The sequence below is a fragment of the Notothenia rossii genome, assembly GCF_949606895.1.
Source record: "Notothenia rossii genome assembly, chromosome: 6".
NCBI lineage: Eukaryota > Metazoa > Chordata > Actinopteri > Perciformes > Nototheniidae > Notothenia > Notothenia rossii.
This window is the reverse complement of record NC_136909.1, coordinates 27,992,219-28,014,266: the sequence shown is the minus strand read 5'-3', so window position 1 is coordinate 28,014,266 and position 22,048 is coordinate 27,992,219. Positions and strand designations below refer to the sequence as shown.

The following is a 22,048-nucleotide window of genomic DNA, read 5'->3' as shown; positions in this document are numbered from 1 at the left end:
CCCTCCTCTTCCATGTTTCACAGGACACCTCCTCCCTAAAATCATTTCATACCTGAGGTGCCAGACACACCGGTTGTCAGGTGTGAAGAGATCGTCCATGTAATGTAAAACTGAAGAAGGCTTCTCGATGTGTCAACACCAGTTTTATGTTACAAAACCCGCCCTGAAGAGGTAAGTAAACAGATTTAATAATGTTCATTGAGTTTGTGTGCTGTATGTAATAATATGCATTAAACATACTTATTATTACCTTCGAGTAGCTTAGTGTGTAGTTGTCAGTTTCTATCAAGAGCAGTGTAAAGCCCTGTTATTTTCACATATTCTGTGATCACATAGGCCAATGACACATTTGATTGCTGTGTATTGATTTATTATTTTGATAACTGGACCTATAACAAAAACGAAACACTGTATGATTAAACTGAAGAGAGCATTTCTTTATTTGATTATTTAAGGATAGGCTATATTATCACAGTTGCTTTTTGTGTTCTTAATCTCCGTGGCTTGTTGTCTAAAGTAATACTTACATTATGGTGGGGCACTGAAGCATCCTTCCATTTAAGGCATTATTGACACATGCACAGTAGCTACAGTGTAGATATAGAAACGCAAATCTTAAATTCCAAGCTAATCCTGATATTATTATTTGTTGTCTTGGCACAGAAAAATTGAGGATTTAAACTTGTTGTGTCTGATATATGAATGCAAAGATAAATTATGATGCATTTATATATGATTTGATCATTTGTAAGAATGGCTGCCATGTGCATATAACATTCATAATACCACAGACAAACTGCTAAATTCAAGTTTAATGCTGAATATTTAGCTTATTATTTTTAAAATGTCAATCTCTGCTTGTCTTCTGTCAGAACTGAAAGAAATGTCTCCTGTAGCCCGCCTTGCTCAAGCAATTTTGTTCAAACTCATGAAACTGAACTAGTTTTCACTGAGGTTATTGTATAAAAAACAAGAAAAACATAATTGCAAAGGTGTAACCTCCTACCATTGTGGCATCCTGTAAATGACATGCTGGAGGAAGCTTTCCCACACCTGTTCAGGTGAATAATTGCATCAAGCAGTTCAGTGTTGTTAAAAAGATCAGGCAGTCTGATCCAGGGAGCATAAATCAGGCTACCTCAGAACATGTTTAACAAGTCCAAAAACAGCAGGAAGTGGGCTGGTGTGTGTGTGTGTGTGTGTGTGTGTGTGTGTGTGTGTGTGTGTGTGTGTGTGTGTGTGTGTGTGTGTGTGTGTGTGCTTTATGAAATAGGGAAGTGCATAAAAGTGGTCTAAAGTCCATTGCAGCTATTTCCAATGTTCACTATTACACCAATGAGTGAGATGAGCTAAACAAACAAAAAATGTAAGTTGTGAAATAGTTGTAAATTATATTTCTGCGTATTATATATAAACTGTTTTGTTTGACTAATTTAACACAATATCACCAGGTTATAGTTGAATCCTATTTGGAGTTAATTCTGGTAAATCGATATTTGAAACCAGTCTCGCCTTCACAACTCTATAAGCTTTTTTTGGGTAATGTTGCAGATCCCCTCGATGAAAGAGTTGAAATTATACTGTCGTTTTGATTCTCACATATTTCTTCATACTGTAGTATATCATGTTATGATTGTATCCGGTGAGGGCCTTTATGTATTGGCTACAACATGTACAAACAATTATTGCTTCTCCTCGTTGTTTTCCCTTTATATCTCCTTGTTTTAGGTCATAACAAGGCACGCAGCCAAGCCACGGGTTTATATCGCATCATTAACCGCTTGTTGGTAATGTCACTTCCTGTTTCGGACCAAGCAGTGTGACGGTTTGTGCCAGGATGAGGAGAGATCTTCGGGGGGCACTGCTCCTGCTGCTGACTGCAGCTGTGCAGTCCAGCAGTAAGTGGAAAGGCTCTTTAGTTAGTTGTTTTTGGTTAGTTGTTTGGTTAGTTGTTTTGTTAGTTGTGGGTCTGTTTACAAAAAATAAATAAAAATACTTTCCTCCAAATAATATCTATATATATTATATATATACTGTATCTAACTAGACAAACAGATTTTGGATTTATTTGTATAAGTTTCGAGATCTACCTCTGATATTTGTTCAGTGCCCACAGCATTACAAATTGTTCCATTACTGCTGAAAGAAAAGTACCTAAGATAATTTTATTCTATAAAATAAATTAAACCAAACTATGTTAATAAACTGGATGCTGCTCACAGTATCTTCTCTAGATTATCCACCATGCTGGCAAAATGCTTTATACAAAATAGACGTCACAAGAGAACAAGAACAACTTATTCAATACTGTGTCGAAACAAATCCAATCTTCCAGGATTGTTGGTTGGATGAAGAAATCTTAGATAGACATATTTCAAAAACGTGTGCAGTTTCATTAAACAAAGGTTCCAAACAACCCATTAACTTGTCATTTTAAATACGTTTCTGTTGTTTCATATATTACTGCTACTGAGTTTGGATTTACGCGCCGAGGTTTGTTTGTCTCTTGTGTTGCCAGGCATGTCTGCACCAGGGGAACCGGTCCTGCTCAGCTGCAGGTCCCCAGAGAAGGAGACGTTCACCTGCTGGTGGGAGCCAGGCTCTGACGGGGGGCTGCCCACCACCCATCACCTGTATTACGAGAGAGAAAGGTCAGTCCAATTAGCTTTGTTTAAAATGTACTGGGAATTTGAGAATTGTGCATGGATTCAACAGGTCACAGTAAAAGTTGTAGGAAAGGTGAGATCGAGGTGAATGACCCAAAACAAAACATCAAACCAGTACTCACAGTATGTTTTGACCCCAATAAGTCCCATAAAGACCAAGGAGTTTATCACCCACACCAGTGAAAGTGAAGCTTCTGTTGTTGAGTTGTAGTGATGGAGACAGGCAAGTGGAAAACTACAGGCTCTCTTGCGGACACAGTAGTCACCTGGGCACGAATCTTTGTTGCTGTGCAAGTAGACTCCAAAACGTTTCACCTGTGTGACCCTCACTCGTTCTGGCCTGAGAAAATGTAAAAAAAACGCTGGTTAAACATTTTTCAAATGTTGGCAGCATCAATTTTTAGGTCCACTAGTTTGGTTCGAAATATCTCAACAACTACTGTAAGGATTGCCATAAAACGTTATACAGACCGTCAAGGTCCCGTGAGGATGAATCCTTACTAGGGATCCCCAATGCCATTGATGTTAACCAATACTTCGGTTAATGCCCGAATAACTTCAATACTCACCCTCAGCTGTAGCTTGTGTTTAGTGCTTGTCATCAGCATGTTAGTTAATTGATGTTAGCATGTATATTTGCCTAATTCCAATCTTAAAAAAGGCCACAATACATGGCATTGTTTTTAATGACAAAAAGTCTGACATTAAGGATGATGTTGTAGTGGTTATGAACAGACTCTGTAGACATCAAGTCCAGCCTTGTACTTGTTTATTAAGTGTCAACATGTATTTACTGCCCACAGCACAGTTTTACGATGCTGACTTGCTTTCCTGTCAGCAGAATGCCCTGAGCAGTGTTCACTGGTCACTGAATGGTTTATTTGTCTACGTACAGATTGGAGGGGACGTACGAGTGTCCGGACTATCTGTCAGCTGGGAGGAACTCCTGCTTCTTTGACAAGAACCACACCTCCATCTGGGTCGACTACTACCTGACTGTAATGGCCTCCAATGCCCTCGGGAATGCCACTTCAGACCCCTTCAAGATGGATGTGATGGAAATCGGTATGTTTCTACCAAAAATAAGTAAAAATAAAGATATGAACATCATCCTTATTTAAGTAAAGACAATGATACCAAGCAGGAAAACCAAAATGTAGACAAACACAGTAACTAATGAAGAATGAATTTGTTTTGAAAATCTGATCCTTATAGTGTTATTTCTGGACCTTGGACTGTGGAATATAATTCCTGTGGATTTGGCTCTTCACTGAACTACTTACTATAATGTCTTTATCAATGGTCACATTCCTTTATGGTCTGTTGCTTGACAACAACGAACCACAAAGGAAATAGTTGAGGTTTTTTGCCACTGATTAAATTAAATGAAGTTAAAACATGTTTAATTACTCATTCAATTATATTAGAGTATTGAATTATTTATAATCCAGCATATTTATAGAATATCTTCCTTGCTCACTGGTGTCACACTTGAAGCGATACCCTTTGACCTATTGACAGCCCCTCGATCTGTGTATTCCTTAGAGTAGAAGACAGCAAGCAGCAGAAAATGATCTGTATTGATTCAGCTAATCAGTTTTATTGGCTGTGCAGCCTTATTGAGTTTAGAAGAATGGAAAATAACTGACAGACGGAAAAGAGGCACAGAAGAAAGCCTGAACAGAATGAGGAGGAACTGGTTTGGGACTGGTGTGAAACTTGTGTACAGTCCAGGATCAGATTTCACAGCTTTAGTTTGGTGTTTGAATGTGGTCTCCTTACTACTGTACATGTGGAGCAGGAACACGTTGCATGCAGGAAAATAATGAATCAACTTAATTAGATTTTGTCTGAGGGATCTTAACTTACAGAAATACCTCGACAACTATTGTATGGATTGACATGAAATGTACCTTTCTATAGCTCCACTGCTATATGTCAGTTTCCGCTTATCCACTGAAATATTTCAACAAACATTGAATGGATTGATATAAAACGTGGTACACACAAAATGTCCCTCTCAGGAGGAATGCTGATCTTATTTTGTGATCACTCAAATTCTCGTCAGGTAAACAGTTGTATTTGTCCAATACGTTGGTTATATTGTTTTAAATTATTTCCGGGATGTTTTCTCTTTACAATGACTGACAGGATCTATTTTATTTTTAAGTAATTTTTGTATTGTTGTTTTGTATATATTAGCATGTTGGCTTAATCATTTAGCACACAGCATTTCTTGTATGACTCTGGGCTCAGACTGTTGTTCTGTCTCGACAGTGAAGCCCGATGCTCCTGGAAATGTAACGCTGCGGGTAGAAGAGAGAGAGGCCAGTCCATCTCTCCACGTCAGATGGATGCCTCCCTCTAACACAGACACCAGATCCGGTTGGGTCACTATTAAATATGAACTAAGGGTCAAAAAAGATAACAGCAACAACTGGAGGGTGGGTTTGAAATTGTAAAAACTGAATTCCTACAAAAGAATTTTCACACAAACACATCCTTCACAGTGGCATCAAGTAGTATTACAGTTGTGTTTTTACCCTTTTGAGTTCCCAAAACTAAATGTGGACTCATGGGACTCACAGTGTGTTTGTTGTGCAGGACAGTTTCACCAAGAGGGCCGAAACTAGACAATCCATGATTTAAAATCTGTTATAAATGTTTTCTGATTTTTTTGGGGTTTGTTTTAGAGCTGAAACCATAAACTGATGAATTGATTGAATACAAAGGTACCTGCTTCTCAATGGTGATAATTTGCTTAGTCCTATAAGATAGCCAACTGAATATCTTTCACTTTTGGACTAAGGGTTGGACAAAAAAAAACGTTATTGCCATTTTATGGCACAGATAATTAGTCCGAGAAAAATTATATGCAGATTAGTTTCAGCACTACTTTCTTCTTCATCCCTTACTGTATGTTTGTATGAACAGTAATAAGCCCTTTTGTTTTGCAATTATCATCAGTGGAGAAAATACACTGAACAAAAATATAAATGCAACACTTTTGTTTTTGCTCCCATTTTTCATGAGATGAACTCAAAGATCTAAAACATGTTCTATATACACAAAATAACCATTTCTCTCCAATATTGTTCACAAATCTAAAAGAATCTGTGATAGTGAGCACTTCTCCTTTGCCGAGATAATCCATCCCACCTCACAGGTGTGGCATATCAAGATGCTGATTAGACAGCATGATTATTGCACAGGTGTGCCTTAGGCTGGCCACAATAAAAGGCCACTCTGAAACGTGCAGTTTTGCTTTATTGGGGGGGGGGGGTCTGGGGGGGTCCGAAAACCCTAGGGTTAAACCCTAACCCTAACCCTAACATGTCACCCATCTCCTTCGCATAGAGTTGATCAGGTTGTTGATTGTGGCCTGTGGAATGTTGGTCCACTCCTCTTCAATGGCTGTGCGAAGTTGCTGGATATTGGCAGGAACTGGAACACGCTGTCGTATACGCCGATCCAGAGCATCCCAAACATGCTCAATGGGTGACATCAGTGGCGGATTTAGGATTGTAGGAGATCCGGGGCTTAGCCAAGGATTTGTTTGGGGGGGTGGGTGCAGGGTAAAGTGCTATTTTTTTTTACAAGTGGGGGGTGGACCGAACATCCTTTAGGGGGGTCGTCGCCTCCTCTAGGGGGGTCCGGCATGTTCCCCCGGGAAGATTTTTTTTTAAATATTGAAGTTAAAAGCATCAATCTAGTGCACTTTGAGAGCAACATTAACCCTTCCTTAATAATACCTTAAAGCGGACAAAAGGCACTGGAGAACACTTATTCATTAACACCCTTTAATGAGGCAAACTAATGCCTTAACTCACTCAAACACAGTCGTTTACTTATTTTGGTGAAACAAATGTGCGTAGAGTTTTAAACGATGCGGATAGTCTCACCTTGATTCTGGTGCATTGCTTATCGTTTTATAGATCTATTCTCATCCACCATCTTTGTTTGTGACGTAAAGAGTGTAAGAGTCACGTTTCCCCACACTCTGAGTGGATGCAGTCACAGCCAATCAGAGTCTGATTCAGAGGGTTGCCTGTCAGTTCCGTTGCTATGGTTCCGTTGTTATGTACTGAAACGAGAGCCGGTATAATTCCACTCGCAAAATAAAAATAAAAATCTGAATACGTTATTTTAGTGTCTTAAAAATAGACTGAGGGATGAAGGGTTAACGTTACATCTTAGGATAATTTTTAGTCATGTTCTGTATAAATACTAACATATAAGGTAATACTTAGTGTGGTTACTCCATGTTTACTAGCTATAACATTAACGTTACATCACTCTCGCAGATATCACCATTAGATTCACAAACCTGAAACATCATCCATTTCTTCACTGCTGGTGATGACATTGTTGTCAGCTGCTGACACTGCTGCTGCTGCTGCAACTTGTGGCGCCTGCTTCGATGAAAATAACTTTCTAATATCCATAGGCTATTAGCTTAAAACTTGTCAGGCACTAGGAAGGATCACTTCTTCTTCAGGGCAGGGAAGGCTACGCAGTACGCAGGCTAATGTCCCGCAGCGGCTGCCTCTCTGGTGGACTCCGGTACTGCACATTACTCACGAGACATTTAAAAAAAAAAAATATATATATATATTTTTTTCTTTTAGTGAAACATCTGGGGCTTTTCAGAAAACATCCGGGACCACTGGGTGACATGTTAGGGTTAGGGTTTAACCCTAGGGTTTTCGGACCCCCCCAGACCCCCCCAATAAAGCAAAACTGCACGTTTCAGAGTGGCCTTTTATTGTGGCCAGCCTAAGGCACACCTGTGCAATAATCATGCTGTCTAATCAGCATCTTGATATGCCACACCTGTGAGGTGGGATGGATTATCTCGGCAAAGGAGAAGTGCTCACTATCACAGATTTTTTCAGATTTGTGAACAATATTTGAGAGAAATGGTTATTTTGTGTATATAGAAAATGTTTTAGATCTTTGAGTTCATCTCATGAAAAATGGGAGCAAAAACAAAAGTGTTGCATTTATATTTTTGTTCAGTGTATATAAGATAATGTGACTGACTGTATTCAAGTCATCATTTGCAAAGTGAAGTGTGAAACAGGTAAATCCTAAATGTGCCTCTTTCACTTAATTTTCCTTTAGGAAACATGATTGACACAAATTAAAACAAGGAACTGGTGGGTAGAAAAAAACTGGAAAAGTACAGAGTTGGAATAAAAATGTTCATTATTTTAGGAGGCATTTGGGACCCAAAGTTGTCTGACCAAACTGGTGAAAATTGTAATTATCTATAACTTCTCTTGAAATCTGGTAGACTTTTAAACAGTCGTTTGGTCAATCCAGTAGAGGGCAATAACAGTCTCCTCCAGGACTGTCAACAGGAGTTTCAACTTTGACCCAATTCTATTCTACAGACTCTGTTTCTGTTTCATTCAGCATATTTTAATCATCCTACTGTAATTCAGTTAAAACATTTTGTCTTCTGTATTTCTCTAGGAGTACACGTCAGGCACGCAAACTCACTTCAGCCTGTACAGCGTCAGTCCTGGGGGGGTGTACACGGTGCAGGTCCGCTGCTTACTAGATCACGGCTCCTGGAGCGAGTGGAGCAACACCACCTTTGTGAAAATCTCCAACTGTAAGTCTCGGAAGCTCTTTGGTGAGGCAGCCACTGTTGCAAGCATGACTAATTACTGAAAACGTTTTTTATTTTGTCCTTTTGTACTTAGATCTTCAGAATGAGAGACCGTTGTCGATGTTGATTTCTATCCTCTCTGCCATCCTATTCATAATGGCAGGGTTGATTTTAATCGCGAAGAGGAAATCGTATGTATCTCCGGCAAAAAAGATGTATAACTCTTAATAGAAAGTCAAGATGAGGATGCTTTGACTGACTCCCCTTTGTTCCCCAGGGTAAAGCAGTGGGTTCTCCCCCCTGTTCCTGGTCCAAAGATAAGAGGAATCAATTCTCAACTTCTCCAGGTAACACTAAATCATGATTTCCCACTTTTGGGGATTTGGTTGAGGTCATAATGTACTGAAATTACTCTAAATAACTTCCAGAGTGGGGGATCTGACGACGTCGACAATGTCCTGATCATCAAACAGAGCTTTCCTCCTATTTATTTTGTCTGGGAGGACCAGATGGAGGATTACCTAATTGTGACTGAAAATGAAGATTGGCTTTCGTCTAACTCTCAGAAAAGGAAGAAAAGCTTGATTCCTGCTTGCTTCCACTTCGATTCCGAAATCCATTCTAAAGAGTCACCCTGCCACAAAAATGACTGGGAAAAGGATGAGGAAATTAGCCAAGTGGATAACAACAACAAACCATTCACGAACTCAGGTTATGTGGATTTTCAGAGACATGTGGAAAACGTCGATGTGAAGCATGTGGACTACAGCAGAGTTAAAGAGGTGAAAAGTGATAATGTTCTTTTCCTCGAGAAAGAAAAGGTCCAGAGCTCTGGCTATATACACTTTCAGAGACAAGAGGGAATACCAGAGGACTACAGCAGGGTGAAAGAGGTGGAGAGTGATCATTTGGTCGTCCTGCAGAAACAGAATGCAGCTGATCTGTCCTGTAAAGACGAGGGAAACCACTACACAGACTGTGCCCTTCACAAGCCAAGAAAACCTCATGTATGCACAGAACTCAGCGATAGTGGATATGTAGATACAATCCCTGCACTACCTTTGATGTAAAGTTTTTGTTTTATATTCAGTGTAAAAATATAAAAGTAATATGTCCTGATTTATTGTTGAGAGTTAAAGAAAAAGGCTGCAAATATTCTATATTTGTAGTCATAATTATTGTCTGGATTGCATTGGAATTTGGAACAGACATTCATGTTCAACAGAAGATAAACCAACCTTTTCCTTTTTACAACATCCATGATATTGACATTTTAGTGTTAGAGTGAAAATGTAACAACCATGGGATAGATTACTGGAAAATGTGTTACAGATTTTTTTAAGTTTTTTTTTTATGATATACTCTAATGACATTGACTTCTCTCCTGCTTCCAATGATTCAAACTATTTACTTATACATTGACAAAGCTTGAGATCAAAATCGTCCTCAGACATGCATGTTTTCCATCCTCAGTGAATCAAATTTTTCCTCTACCACCACCGAGTAACATGTATTGACAAACAAGGGAGGATTTGCATGTCTTTTCGGACAGATATTAATGTTCTCCATGGATGAACTTCCTCTACCATGAGGTTGACAATCTAAATGTATTGTTGTGAAATGTTTTTACATGTATCCCTAGATAATTAGCTTAAAGGTCTCATGTCATGCTTTTCCGGTTATTACCCGTCCCCTTGTGTGTTATGAATGTTTTTATGCATGTAAACGGTCTGCAGAGTCACAAACCCTCAAAGTACACCCTAGCGAGTAAGTGGAGCCTCGCAGCGGCGAAACTGTGGTGCGCTTACACTAGGTGCGCCGCTTTTGGGGGTGCGGGTGCTAGTGGAGCCTTGCAGATGGGGGTGCTGTAGCAGCCCCCTCAGCAAAAAATAAGTGCACCAGATTGATGCATATAACTTCAACATTTAAAAAAAAACTATTCCCGGAGGTCCATGCCCGCGGACCCCCCTTGAGGATGTGCGGTCCACACCCCAAATAAATCAGGTTAAAAATAATTAAATTGCATACATTTTCTTTTAGTAAACACTGAAAATGGGTCCCACAGACCCAAACAACACACTAACGTTAAAGGTAAGCATATAATAATGTTAAAGTGTGCTAAATATACTGCAAAAAACAACAAAAGAGGAGTAAAAGTGGCTCACGATTAGTTTTATATTTTGAAAGTAGCTCTTATCCTAAAAAAGGTTGGAGACCCCTGCATTAGAGCGTAAAAACTTTAACTATAAGTATCTGAAATAAATATGTGTAATGAAACAAATACCAACAACTGTATTGCATTGTTTTCTTATGCGCAATTACTTCATACTGTCTTTGTCTTTTTCGTCCTGCATTTATTGGGCCCCACTCAGAAAATAACTGGCCCCAGCCTGAACCCCCCCCCCCCCCCCCCCCACACACAGTCAAATTGGTCTAGAACCGCCACTGGGCAGGAGCTCCAACAAGCCGTTTAGGACAGAGAGTGAATACACATACTATACAGAGATGCTGTATGAGAAACCAATGTGATTTTGGAAAATTGCACAGTATAAATCTATTCTAGTAGACCTCAACAATGGAATTAGGATCAGTAGAAATGGCCATGTCATGGGACCTTTAATATTTCGAAATAATATAACACCATTATTATGTTAAAATGTGTACAAAACTTTTGTTTTTGATAAAATAATTGACAAACTAATGACACTCAAATCAGCCTCAACTGTATATTGTTGTTTAGGTCTTATTAGCTAAACTTAGATGCTGAATATGATAGATATTACACCTGCTGAACATCAACTGGGGCCACAGAGCGGTTTTCAAGTTATTTTCAGAAAACAATGGAGCTCTACAGCACACACACAGAATCCGTTTTAAAATGTGCAGTCTGTTGGTAAATTCGGGTCATTCTAGTTTATCTGGGATGTGTAAAATAAAGACACAGCTTTGCTCTATTTTTTATATTTATTTCCTTAATATGAAATGTATTTAAATGAGGACTTTAAAATAGCTCAAACATTGAGTTAACTTTATATTACTCTTTAAATAATATAGATTTGTTTTTATGTCCATGTAAGGATAGAGTATTCCAATGTCTTGACACGGGTGATATCTTTTTATGAATCTGTTTTTAAAGAAACAAAGATAGCAGACAGTGCATTTGAAAGGTGTGTTTATTGTTGCACTTTTAAGCGCCGAGTGCAATGTAAGCCCTGGATTGCCTCAGTTTAAGGACAAAAGAAGAGTGCATGCATTTTGTTTTTCACTTGTTTATTTTCCATCTACTTTTTTCCAGCTCTGTTTTAAGCTGTTTTACCTCTTTTCCCCAAATAAACACTTTCTTCTATAATTCAACATTTCCAAGATTCTTTATTTAAGTCAAGAGTTTAACTATTTACTCTTACACATGACACATCATTAAAATATCAAAACATATCAAAAGAATGTATACTTCTGATAATTGTGTATATAACTGACTGTTTTGTACTCTGGTTAGACCCTCCTTAATTTCGTTACACTGTGCTTGCATTTTTTGAATGACAATAAAGTAATCTAATCTAATCTATATCTTTTTCATTTTAAACTTTTAGAAGACTCTCTCTGAGTTTGGGGAGTCCTCAGGAAAGCGTACTCGGTCCACTTCTCTTACTCATGTTTATTAATGACCCCCACTAACTTTTAGTAAACACTGCATTTATTCAATTCAATTGACACCGTACATTGTTATTCAGCTTGAATTAAAATGTATCAACTATAACCTGAATTTGTATTTCCTATTTTACATGCGACTGACAAATCTATAAAAGAAAAAAATATTGCTTGTATCTTGATACTCACAGGAAATGTTTTCCATAACCACCCTTGCCTTGAGAATGTATACTTCACATTAGTTTTCATCCTACTGGAATTGGTTAAAATCTTCAAGCAGTTTTAAATTCCCCTTGAATCACAGTTTGGTCTCTCACCACCACAGAACTTTGCCACTTTACAGGTAGTCTTTTTCCTAGGGCTATTTCACTTTTCTTTCATTTGTAATTCCTTAGAGCCAAGAAATAGTCATAGCCCACAAAACCGGTTCATGTTCATCTTTACACGACAGTTTGCAATGACACAGCAAATGAAGACATTATGTGTTAGTTATGAAGCTTTAAAGGCTGTGCTCACTCCCATGATGCTTGATCTGAGCAGCTGATGGCTGTAGTCTAAGATTCATTCAAAAATGTTGAGGCAACTTCCTAAGGAAAGTCTTTCTGCTGTTCCCTGCAAATTGTTTAAGACATTTTAGAAACAAGTTGACATTACATCTTCTTTTCGCAATTTAAACATATTAATTATTCCTCAATATTCATAAGTCACAATGTAAGTATTCTCTTCTGTAGTGTTCATCCGAGTCCTCTGAAATTGAACTAATTAGTTTTAACATTTCAAATGTTGCCATGTATTGCTTTTTCAAAGCGTGATTGACACCTACAGTATCACTTTGTGATTATTCCTGTTGTATCATTAGGCTATTTTATAATTCCTTACTATGTGGGTTCAAAGATAACTCACAAAACAACCATTTTAATTAAATTAACAGCTTGTAATGCTCCTTAACATTATCATATGCTGCCATTCACACCTAATCACAGGTAGTTCTACAAACGTGTGGAAAACTAAAACTACAGGCTCTACTAAGGAGTGTATTTTCATTCCTATGCAAGAAGGGGCACTTAGGACTCAAAGATGGATGATCTAAGATCAATAAGATTTTGAGCTTGTGAAATGAAAATTAATTAGACGCTTTGTAAACCTGTAAAAATCTGTGCAAAAATGTACAGGAAAATGTGTAATTATTTTTGAAAAAAGGGTAAATACATGATTCCACATATTTGATCAATAGGAGGTAACACAAACAATAAGAAAAAATAACAATGAGTGTGACTGTGTGAGAAACTCAGCGCTCCAACGTCCCACACTGTGTGTGAATTCACATCTGACACTTCCCCATCAATGGAAAGGAAATCTGAAACCTAAAAATGTGGCATTTTTTAAATGTCATCTTTGTTATGATGTATTGTTAGTGTATATTGGTTTAATATGCTGTTGTTCTTATGCTAAAAGCAAAAACAGTATACTATAAAAGGTGACAACTTCAGTGTCAGGTGGATGCATTGAGTTTCTCAATATATTTTCCTAACAAGAAACATTATATTTGAATTCAAAAGCTTGAATATAGTATTTAGTTTCCTCCTCCCATTTCACCAGTTGTAAATATTATTTGACTTTATTTAAGCCCTATTTCAGTTTGCGTTTGGCAATTCACCTTGTCCATTGCTACATTTCCTGTTCTAACTCTAATGTCCCTGACAAATAATGGCAGACAGGATATACTTTAAACTGAATTGATAAGAGGTCAACAAGCACCATAATGGTTTCAGGGCAGAAGTCACCACTGATCATTTCTTTGTACTGTGTAACTGGTTGATTTTTCTACACACGGTACATAAACCCCTGTTCGTCCTCTACTCTGATCACAGACCACATGGTTCAAAATTCATATTGTGGGATTTCTTCAAATGAGTGGTTTGGTCCTATAAAGTCAGTGATTAATCCTCTCCAGTTTCTAACCCACGCAAACTCTAACATACATGGCTCTGCCTGATTATCTTCAACTCAAAACTAAAATATTACTTAAGATTTTCAAAAAGAAAATAAGACATTCATTGCAACTTTACCAAAATGATTGACTTCCTGAAAAAATCCTAAGGTTGAGATGAATCACTGAAGCAGAGCAGCTTGCATTAATCCTTTTCTGCATGTTGGATTATCCCATCCAAGTTTCTTCCAAACATATAATCAGCACGATTAAGTTCATTATTTGTTTAGGCACAGAGAGATTGGCCACTGTCAACTCTTCTCATCTTCTTCAGTGTTTTCTGTACATTCACTGTCTAAGCGCATGGAGCTCAGCTGCTCTTCAAAGTTCAGAAATGTGTGGTTGCAATCCTTCTCCAACATTTTCTTCCAAATTTTCACTGGAAGGAGAAATACAAAAAGAGGATTATTTGACTTTCAGCAGTGAATTCTGTTATTGTATTAAAAGGTCACCTATTATGCAAAATCCACTTTTTCATGTCTTTTATACATAAATGTTAGGGCTGTCAGTCGATTAAAAATATTTAAATCACGATTAATTGCATGATGTCCATAGTTAATCGCGATTAATCGCAAATTAATCGCACATTTTTGATCTGTTCTAAATGTACCTTAGAGGAATATTTTTCAAGTTTTTAATACTCTTATCAACATATGAGTGGACAAATGTGCTTTATTCAAATGTTTGTTTATTATCATTTGAACAATGACAAATATTCTCCTGAATATTCTCAACAGAAGGTGATAGACAGATTAATCCAATCGCCTGCCAAGTATTTTTGAAATACTTTTCCAAATGGCTTCCAATGGAGCTTTCCTAGATGGTTTGGTGAAACAAACCATCTGAGTCAGGTTAGTAATACTCCATCACATGTTTCTATTACAGGGTGAATCTTAAACTGAAGCTTGACTTTAAAGCAACCCAACGGAAGTTTCATGTAAGTTTAGTTCTTTCACTCGTAGCTCGGGCTGCGGGGGTGCTAGAGACGGGAGCACGTTGATGCGACCTTCCTAGCCGGAGATATGGCCGCATTTTACAATAAACCTCCGTTGGGTCGCTTAAAAACAAATATCACAAATCGAATCGCAATCACTGTCAGAAAAATCGCAATTATTTCCCCAAATCGTGCAGCCCTGAGCCAGTTGCTCAAACAGACAAGCCTGTTTACAGTTGTCGGCGAAATGCCGCTCCTCTGTCTTCATCTTCAGTCAGAGCATGAGACTGAAGTTCCCACTGTGGGTCAAAATAATGCGCTGTGATGTGCAGTCGACACGTTGGATGCGATCCGAATGATCTAACGCAGCCCCTCGTCCTCCACAATGTTAAGCTGTAGCCACCCATTTAGCTATCGCTGTTGATGTCCAGGCATCTCCCCGGCAAACTTTCAAGCGTGGTCTGCCGCAAGCGAGCGGCAGGAGCGGGGCTGTCAGCATCAGCTGTGTGCTTGGCTTGCTGTTTAAAACACCTTTTTTTGTATCCATATCTCTCGCTAGAATCTCCCACCATCCAACTAACAACAACAACGTCAAGCCTTTGGGCTCTGAAACTACGGGGCGGGCCGAGGACAAATACACATGCGTTAATCGCACGTTAAAATAATTAGTGGCGTTAAAAAATGTTTGCGTTAACGCGTTATTAACGCGTTAACTTGACAGCCCAAATAAATACGTGTCCCCTCTGTGTAAAGAGGTTCTGAAAGTTTCAGGAAAATATATTCTCTCTATTTATGTCCCAATCCATTTATATGGATACGTTCCACTTTGTAATGTCACAACTGTTTTTTGGCTTGTGTAACCATTAGCCAATAAAACAACCAAGGTAACACCCGCCAACCGTATCACCTGAATATCCTCCTAGAGTACCATTGTGTTTTTTTTTAACCAATCATCTCTCAGAGGGGCGTGGCCAGCAGCAGCTCAATTGCATTTAAAGCTACAGACACAGAATCAGCACTTTTGAAACAGAGGGGATTATGGGATGCTGCAATGCATGATCTGTTTGGTATTTCGAGCCAAACACTTCAGAGACATGTTTTGTATATATCTGAGACCTCTAACACGTTTTATAAAATTGTTTGGGGGATCTTTAAAGCTTTCAATTATTTTTACTTTGTTAGACCCATTCATATGAAGATGGCATCACAGCAGACACTTACTGTACTCCGGCTCCTCTGGCTGTGTGGGGTCAGGACTGGGCTCCGCCTCCTCAGCTGGGCTGCTGATCTGCAGCTCTTCCTCATTGTTCCCTGCCTCCTCCTGGCCTGTCTGCTCCAGGCTTGACACCATCGTCTCATAGGCTTTCCTGGCCTCAGATGACAACTCTATCATCTTATGATAGAAGTCCTGTGGGTAAGAAAGTTTCAGCTTGCTAAAACAACTTTTTATATGCTTATTTTAAAACAGCTTTAAGAATCATTTCCAGGACATCTTTCTTCTAAGTGATAAGTACGCAGAACATGAATATAAACCCCACCTGTGCACCATCATAGTTGAAGATGCCCACCAGGCTGACAGGCACTGCCTTGTTGACGCAGCGACCCAAAGCTTTCCTGGAGAGGGCAAACACAAACGGCACCCGTTGTTCACGACAAGTGTCGATGATGGTGTAAAGAGCCTCGTCCAGGCCGCCTTTGGACTGGATGCGTTCACAGTTGGGTGAGATGACGACACACTTGACCTTCCTGAGTTTGAGGTGCTTCAGGACTTCTCTGAGCCCCATCACAATGCGTCTTTTCATGCGGGCCTTCATGGGGTCCTTCTGGTAAAGGCGGTCCTGGAATCGAACCAGCTCCTTCAGCAGGGTCGTTACACACTCATCCACGGTTTTGCTCAGCATCTGGTTGCAATAGCTGTACAACAAATATACAAAATAAATGTGGGACAAACAGTGATTCATTAAGTAATTGTGTGAGATCAAATGTTTTAGACAGAGAACAAACATAGTTTACAACTTGTGACTGGATGTGCAGGTTTCGGTCTTACTCTCTGAACTTCCTGCTGTGGATTTTGGGTCGACTGGGTTGGCAGGGCACAGGGGGTGAGATGGGTTGTTCATCTACAATCTCCTCTTTGTCCTCCTCTTCATCGCCCTCTTTCACCATTTGGCTTGTGCAGTTCATTTCTGACTGATCTTCAAGTTCTTCTGTAGGTGTAGGACTCCGGAGCTCACCTGCAGAAGCACAAAGTACATCAAATATCAGCTGTAATCAAAGATCTAATGTAATGTTATGTGTTGTTTCTCATGCTTGATCTGACCTGGTACATTTGTGTCACACTGTTCTTCTTTTTCTGCATCACAGGTAGGTTTTAACACACTTTCCGGCAGCAGCCCTCTCTCCTCCAGCAAACGTTTTTGTTTTCTCTCCTCTCTTTCTTTTAAAATGACCTGAATGTAAGACAGAAATATAAGAGACAAAACAAAGGCTGAAATATCTGTGTTTGCTACAGAGTCAGAGATTGACTTACCTTTTTAAGAGGAGTTGGTTTCTTGGCTTTTGGCACCTCTCTCTGCTTTCCTTTCTTCACCAAAGGGCTGGTGGAATCCAGGGGATTGTGTGCAATTTTATCCTGCTGCCAGGGAGGCTTTTTCTGGACTAATGGTTGCTTCTGGACAACTGGTAGTCCTCCACCAACTACAGAGAAATCATTTTATTTGAAATGCCTTACACCAACAGATCAATAAGCATTGTCCCAGGAAATGCAAGTGTAATCAAACAACATATACTTAAAATAGTATTTAAGAAAGAGATAAAGAAAAAAAGAGAAATAGAAAGCCATTGAATTATAGTCCAAGATGCCCACCTGAGAGAACGAGTGGTTTGGCGTCCTGCTTGACTTTTTGAGATTGCTTCTTTTCCAAAGCGGCCAACATGTTTCCGATGTCCAGCTGAACAGGAACTTTGCTTTTCTTCCCAGACACCTTTTCAGCTTTCTAAAAATCAGGAGACCAAAAATTCTCTCAACAATTTGTGTAGTTAACTCTGCATCAGCCAATCAGATTGCTACTCCATCACTGCAAGCTGGACCAAGGTCCCCTAACACGGCTATGGTACATTACAATTTCACAATCAATTGATCAACATAAGTTGATAAATAAAATGTTCACAACACAATAGAAGTAAGACTAAGGAAAACACTTAACATGGTTTGGCAAAATGGTGGAATGAGCTTTCCATTGACATCAGGACAGAAAGTCTACATATCCTGTGTCGAAACTGCAAAACCCACTTGCTTTGCTTGTACAGTTTCCTTAAGGATACACACAGTTTGAAAACAATTCACACTTGTTTTATTTGTGATAAAAAATACCGACCTGTCCTTTCTTAGATGTCTCTGTTGGCTGAGATTTTCCGGCAGCTGATTTTTCCTTGGTTTGGTCAGCAGACTGATGCTGAACAACTTCTCTTTGGTTTTCCTTAAAAAGGAAAAGAAATAACACAATATGTGTTTTGCAAATTGCTTCCAACTATAAAAGCAAGGAATTTCTGTCTCTGTTGGTTAATCTTGGCTACTTTACACGTGGCAGGAGTTTTGCTGGGGACCCAAGGGCATGCGCTGTCCAGACTGGGTGAGCATTCAATATTGATCAACTATATCTTTAAATAAAAAAGCTAATTCCGATTCTACTCATTAAATCCCTACATGCTCCAGTTGGTAGCTGCAGTATGAGTAAGCCCGTTGCCAATAGGGGGCTTAAGAGGGCTTAGCCCACTTAGTTCTATTTTGTTTTGATCTCATTTTAAAGACATTAACCTGTGGATTTTCCACCTACGTAATTTCATATTAGCAAAACCAGTCAAAGACACAGTGTTTTGATTATGCAAACTCATCTGGGAGAAGAAAAAACTGATTTCTACCTCATTGCCTAGTTTTGCTGCATAGCTGCTGGTTGTCAATCTATCTGCCCCAGTCAGAGCAGGAGTCAAGCCAGGGAACTCTTCCTCATCCTGAGAAGACAAAACGCAACAAAATCATCCTCCAACACAAATATACTTAAATATATTATATATAGAAAAAGAGACATCATTTTCATTTACCTCAAATTTAGGAGGTGCCTGATACATTGCTGGCTCTTCGGGCTCAGCTTCTGCATCTTCACCTTTAGATTTCTTCTTCTTTTTCTTTCTCTTTTTCTTCCCTGGAGCTCCCTCTTCCTGCTGTGCAGTCCTTTCTTCCGTCTGAAGAGAAGGGACAGAAAACAATGTTGCACAAGGGACTGCAGAAAAACCCAGATAATTACCTGACAAAGACATGTATTACTTAAAGGTACTGACACCTTTAACAGAATAAAAAGCCATGTATCAGGCAAGAAAGATCAAGTTCAAATACTTTAAAAACGAAATACAACAACTTTTAAGACTTTTTCCTAGGCTGAATTCAAATATAAATGTAATCTAACCTGCATGTGGTCGCTGTTGATGGTCTTCTCTTTAGGAACAGGTTTCTTTGGAGGCTGAGAGGCAACATTAGCCCAGGAGGTTACCTCAGGCTGACCTGCTCACAGAAATAAATACATAGATGAAATGAAATATAACTGACACTGCCTTATAGTCATTGAAAGGCTGACTACGGGTACTTTCTCTTACCTGTTGACGTAGCTGATGAATCTGGCTTAGCATTGGTGTACATTTTTCGGGGGTCAGTCTGTGTTGGGGATTCTTTCCTGGCAGACTATTCAAGAGAAAATTACAGTAACACCAAATGTATGAGTAGCACTCTACGTTTGTGGAGCATTCAGTGCGAACTGCACAACATCACATTTCATTCCTCACCTTCCATGAAGATGCTGATGTTTGTGTTTGTGGGCTCAGGGTTGGAGGAGGAGTTAGACCCCAGCCTTCTCTTGAAGCTATCGGAGGGCCCGGTTTGCCAATCGGACCCCCAGCTAACTCTGGGAAGTCAGTAATCTTCACTTCAAATGGGGCCAAGTCTTCCTTTGCTGGTTTGGACTTCCCTTCAGAGTTTGACCTGGCACTTCTAAAACCTAAAGGTGCAATAACAAGCAAAGTTTAATAAACATTATTATAATTATTCAGGAATAATTCAACAAAGCCATGGGTGATGCCTAGTACCTTTTTTCTGGGCTTCCAGTGAGTTCCTGCCCAGAAATCTGCCTTTTGCAGGGAAGCCAATGTTGCCTTTTGATGTCTGTGAAGTTGGGAAAAAATCGCTGAAATTACTTTCACAAAGAATTTTTTTTTCCTGTAAAATGATAGAGGTGCAAATGAAACTAACCTTTGCTTGTGCATACTGTGTGGACCGTTCTCTCTGCAGGACATCCTCCCTGGTGTCTTTAACTCGACGGCTGCTGCTGTAGCCATGGCTTCTTGACACGCCTACTACTTTTCCCTCTGCTGTTGCTCCATTTATATTTGATGGATTCTGCTTCTGGCTCTGACCTGACGACCAGTTCCTTAACACAGTTTGGATATTTACACAAATAAGGGGCTGGAGGTCGGTCTATGAGTTCCCTTCAACTTCAGACAGATAGGTCCAATATAAGTGAAAACAATTATTGATTACAACACTTGGACATCAACACAGAGATTACAATTTAAAGACATTTGTTTCATTTTTCCACAAGGAGACGAATACCTTTTGTCAGTTTGTGTATGCTCGTTGAAGGCTTTTATAATTACATTTTCACAATCAATTGATCAACATAAGTGTATAAATAAAATGTTCACAACACAATAGAAGTAAGACTTATGAAAACACCTAAAATGGTTTGGCTAATGAAAGCTTGAGTACTTGCAGAATTCTTATGGTTCTGAGTTTATGTCTTCATGTTTCATTGCAGTTTTCTTTAGTCACTTTGGATAAAAGCATAATCTAATGAAAAGCAATGTAAAGACTATCCCTTATCATACATCCAGTATTGCAATCTTTCTTAGAAACAAATCCTAATACAGATTTAAGAGAACAGTTGACTTTATTTCAGTTGACTGTCGGTCTGTTAGGCTACTATATTTGATAGACCTTTGACTACTTGCACTAATAAAACAAACACCATGCACAAACAACAAAGACACACCAAAAAGGTAAAGTGATTGATTTCCTAAATGAAGATGTTAAAACAAAATCTCTGATCATACGCCTACCCTCTTAAACTCTGTTCGGACACATAAGGATTTGGCAGCATTAGCGGTGGGGATGAGGCTGTGTGTGGCTCTGAAGGATCCTTTCTCTGTCTCCACTGCAGCCTCAAGTCAGGAGACTGCAGGGCAGCAGATGACAGTTTGCTCTCCTGGGGAAAAGTAAAGATTGTCAACAGTCTGCTGGAATACGACCTTTGGCTAGTTATTCAAGTGAAGCCTTGTATTGCCACACTTATATCAAAACTACTAGATCACTTTAGACACACACTTCTCTCAGACTAAATAGTTGGTTAGTCTCAACTTTTGTTTCTAGTTCAGTTAAAGATTAAACTATTTAGCCGTTAGCTCAAATCAACATCTAGGTTAGCTAACGTGACATAGACCTAACTTTTGAGTATACTTTCGAAGCTAAATGCATTACAAAAAGTCTCAAAAAACAGCATATTGATCCGGTAATAGGGCTGTTAACTTAAAGTAACATCTACACAAGCACTTAAGTTATCCAAAAGTTAGCAGTTAGCTACACACGACAGGGTTTTTTAGCGTTACTGGCTAATTTGCTAGCTAAAAAACAATCGTAACGTTATTTCCGGTAAACTACCTTGTCCATATTCGGGTTTTCCTATATGTAGTCACATATCCGCATGTTCACTCTGACTTCCACGTGTTGTCAGGCTCCCTGTCACAACGCTACTGCGTTTATCTAACTACTTCCACAGTGTGTAAGCTCTACGGGCTAACAACCTGTTTGATAGCATAGCATAGCAGCTAGCTTAGTTCAGCCTGAAACTGCTGAGTGTGTGCAGTGAGGAGAGCTAACAGCGACATCTTCTGGCTTACATCCCAACTAACACATCTTCAGAAGCTCCAAACAACACTAACTATAATAATATCTACAAATAATAATATATTAAGAGTATGAATAAAACAATATTGTGTCACCATTTAACTAGTTTGAATAAAGAAAGCACAAATAACACTGAGTCAAGACTTTAGCCAGTTGTGATAACATAAAGCGCTGTCAAATTCAT

General features: G+C 39.0%; 2 protein-coding genes across 7 annotated transcripts; one reads left to right on the top strand and one right to left on the bottom strand.

The window, feature by feature from the left end:
- Nucleotides 1–36: 36 nt before the first annotated feature.
- prlrb (prolactin receptor b) lies at nucleotides 37–10,564 on the top strand. 4 transcript variants are annotated; one of them, XM_079688517.1, is made up of 9 exons: nucleotides 37–171; nucleotides 1,729–1,898; nucleotides 2,519–2,651; nucleotides 3,562–3,731; nucleotides 4,944–5,110; nucleotides 8,145–8,286; nucleotides 8,378–8,474; nucleotides 8,561–8,630; nucleotides 8,712–10,564. In XM_079688517.1, exons 2-9 carry the CDS (start codon nucleotides 1,838–1,840, stop codon nucleotides 9,351–9,353), a joined length of 1,482 nt encoding a protein of 493 aa, XP_079544643.1. In that variant the 5' UTR covers nucleotides 37–171; nucleotides 1,729–1,837; the 3' UTR covers nucleotides 9,354–10,564. The 4 variants fall into 4 exon arrangements, with proteins under 4 accessions (XP_079544643.1, XP_079544641.1, XP_079544642.1 ...); XM_079688515.1 differs by having other exon boundaries at nucleotides 60–171; nucleotides 1,816–1,898; XM_079688516.1 differs by having other exon boundaries at nucleotides 62–171; nucleotides 1,819–1,898.
- Nucleotides 2,500–21,849, bottom strand: LOC307043738 (selenocysteine insertion sequence-binding protein 2-like). Of its 3 annotated transcripts, XR_013809431.1 has the most exons (18): nucleotides 21,619–21,849; nucleotides 21,021–21,166; nucleotides 20,155–20,332; nucleotides 19,992–20,067; nucleotides 19,692–19,903; nucleotides 19,506–19,590; nucleotides 19,319–19,413; nucleotides 18,957–19,097; nucleotides 18,777–18,866; nucleotides 18,233–18,334; nucleotides 17,722–17,851; nucleotides 17,386–17,552; nucleotides 17,176–17,305; nucleotides 16,903–17,089; nucleotides 16,394–16,769; nucleotides 16,077–16,263; nucleotides 2,789–3,006; nucleotides 2,500–2,631 (listed from the first exon to the last, which is right to left on the bottom strand). XR_013809431.1 is itself a non-coding variant. In XM_079688492.1 (17 exons), the coding sequence occupies exons 1-17, from the start codon at nucleotides 21,625–21,627 to the stop codon at nucleotides 14,173–14,175; spliced, it is 2,439 nt and encodes an 812-aa protein (XP_079544618.1). In that variant the 5' UTR covers nucleotides 21,628–21,846; the 3' UTR covers nucleotides 11,633–14,172. The 3 variants fall into 3 exon arrangements, 2 of the variants coding, with proteins under 2 accessions (XP_079544618.1, XP_079544619.1); XM_079688492.1 differs by lacking the exons at nucleotides 2,500–2,631; nucleotides 2,789–3,006 and adding an exon at nucleotides 11,633–14,300 and having other exon boundaries at nucleotides 21,619–21,846; XM_079688493.1 differs by lacking the exons at nucleotides 2,500–2,631; nucleotides 2,789–3,006; nucleotides 21,619–21,849 and adding an exon at nucleotides 11,633–14,300 and having other exon boundaries at nucleotides 19,692–19,905; nucleotides 19,993–20,067; nucleotides 21,021–21,160.
- Nucleotides 21,850–22,048: the final 199 nt, after the last annotated feature.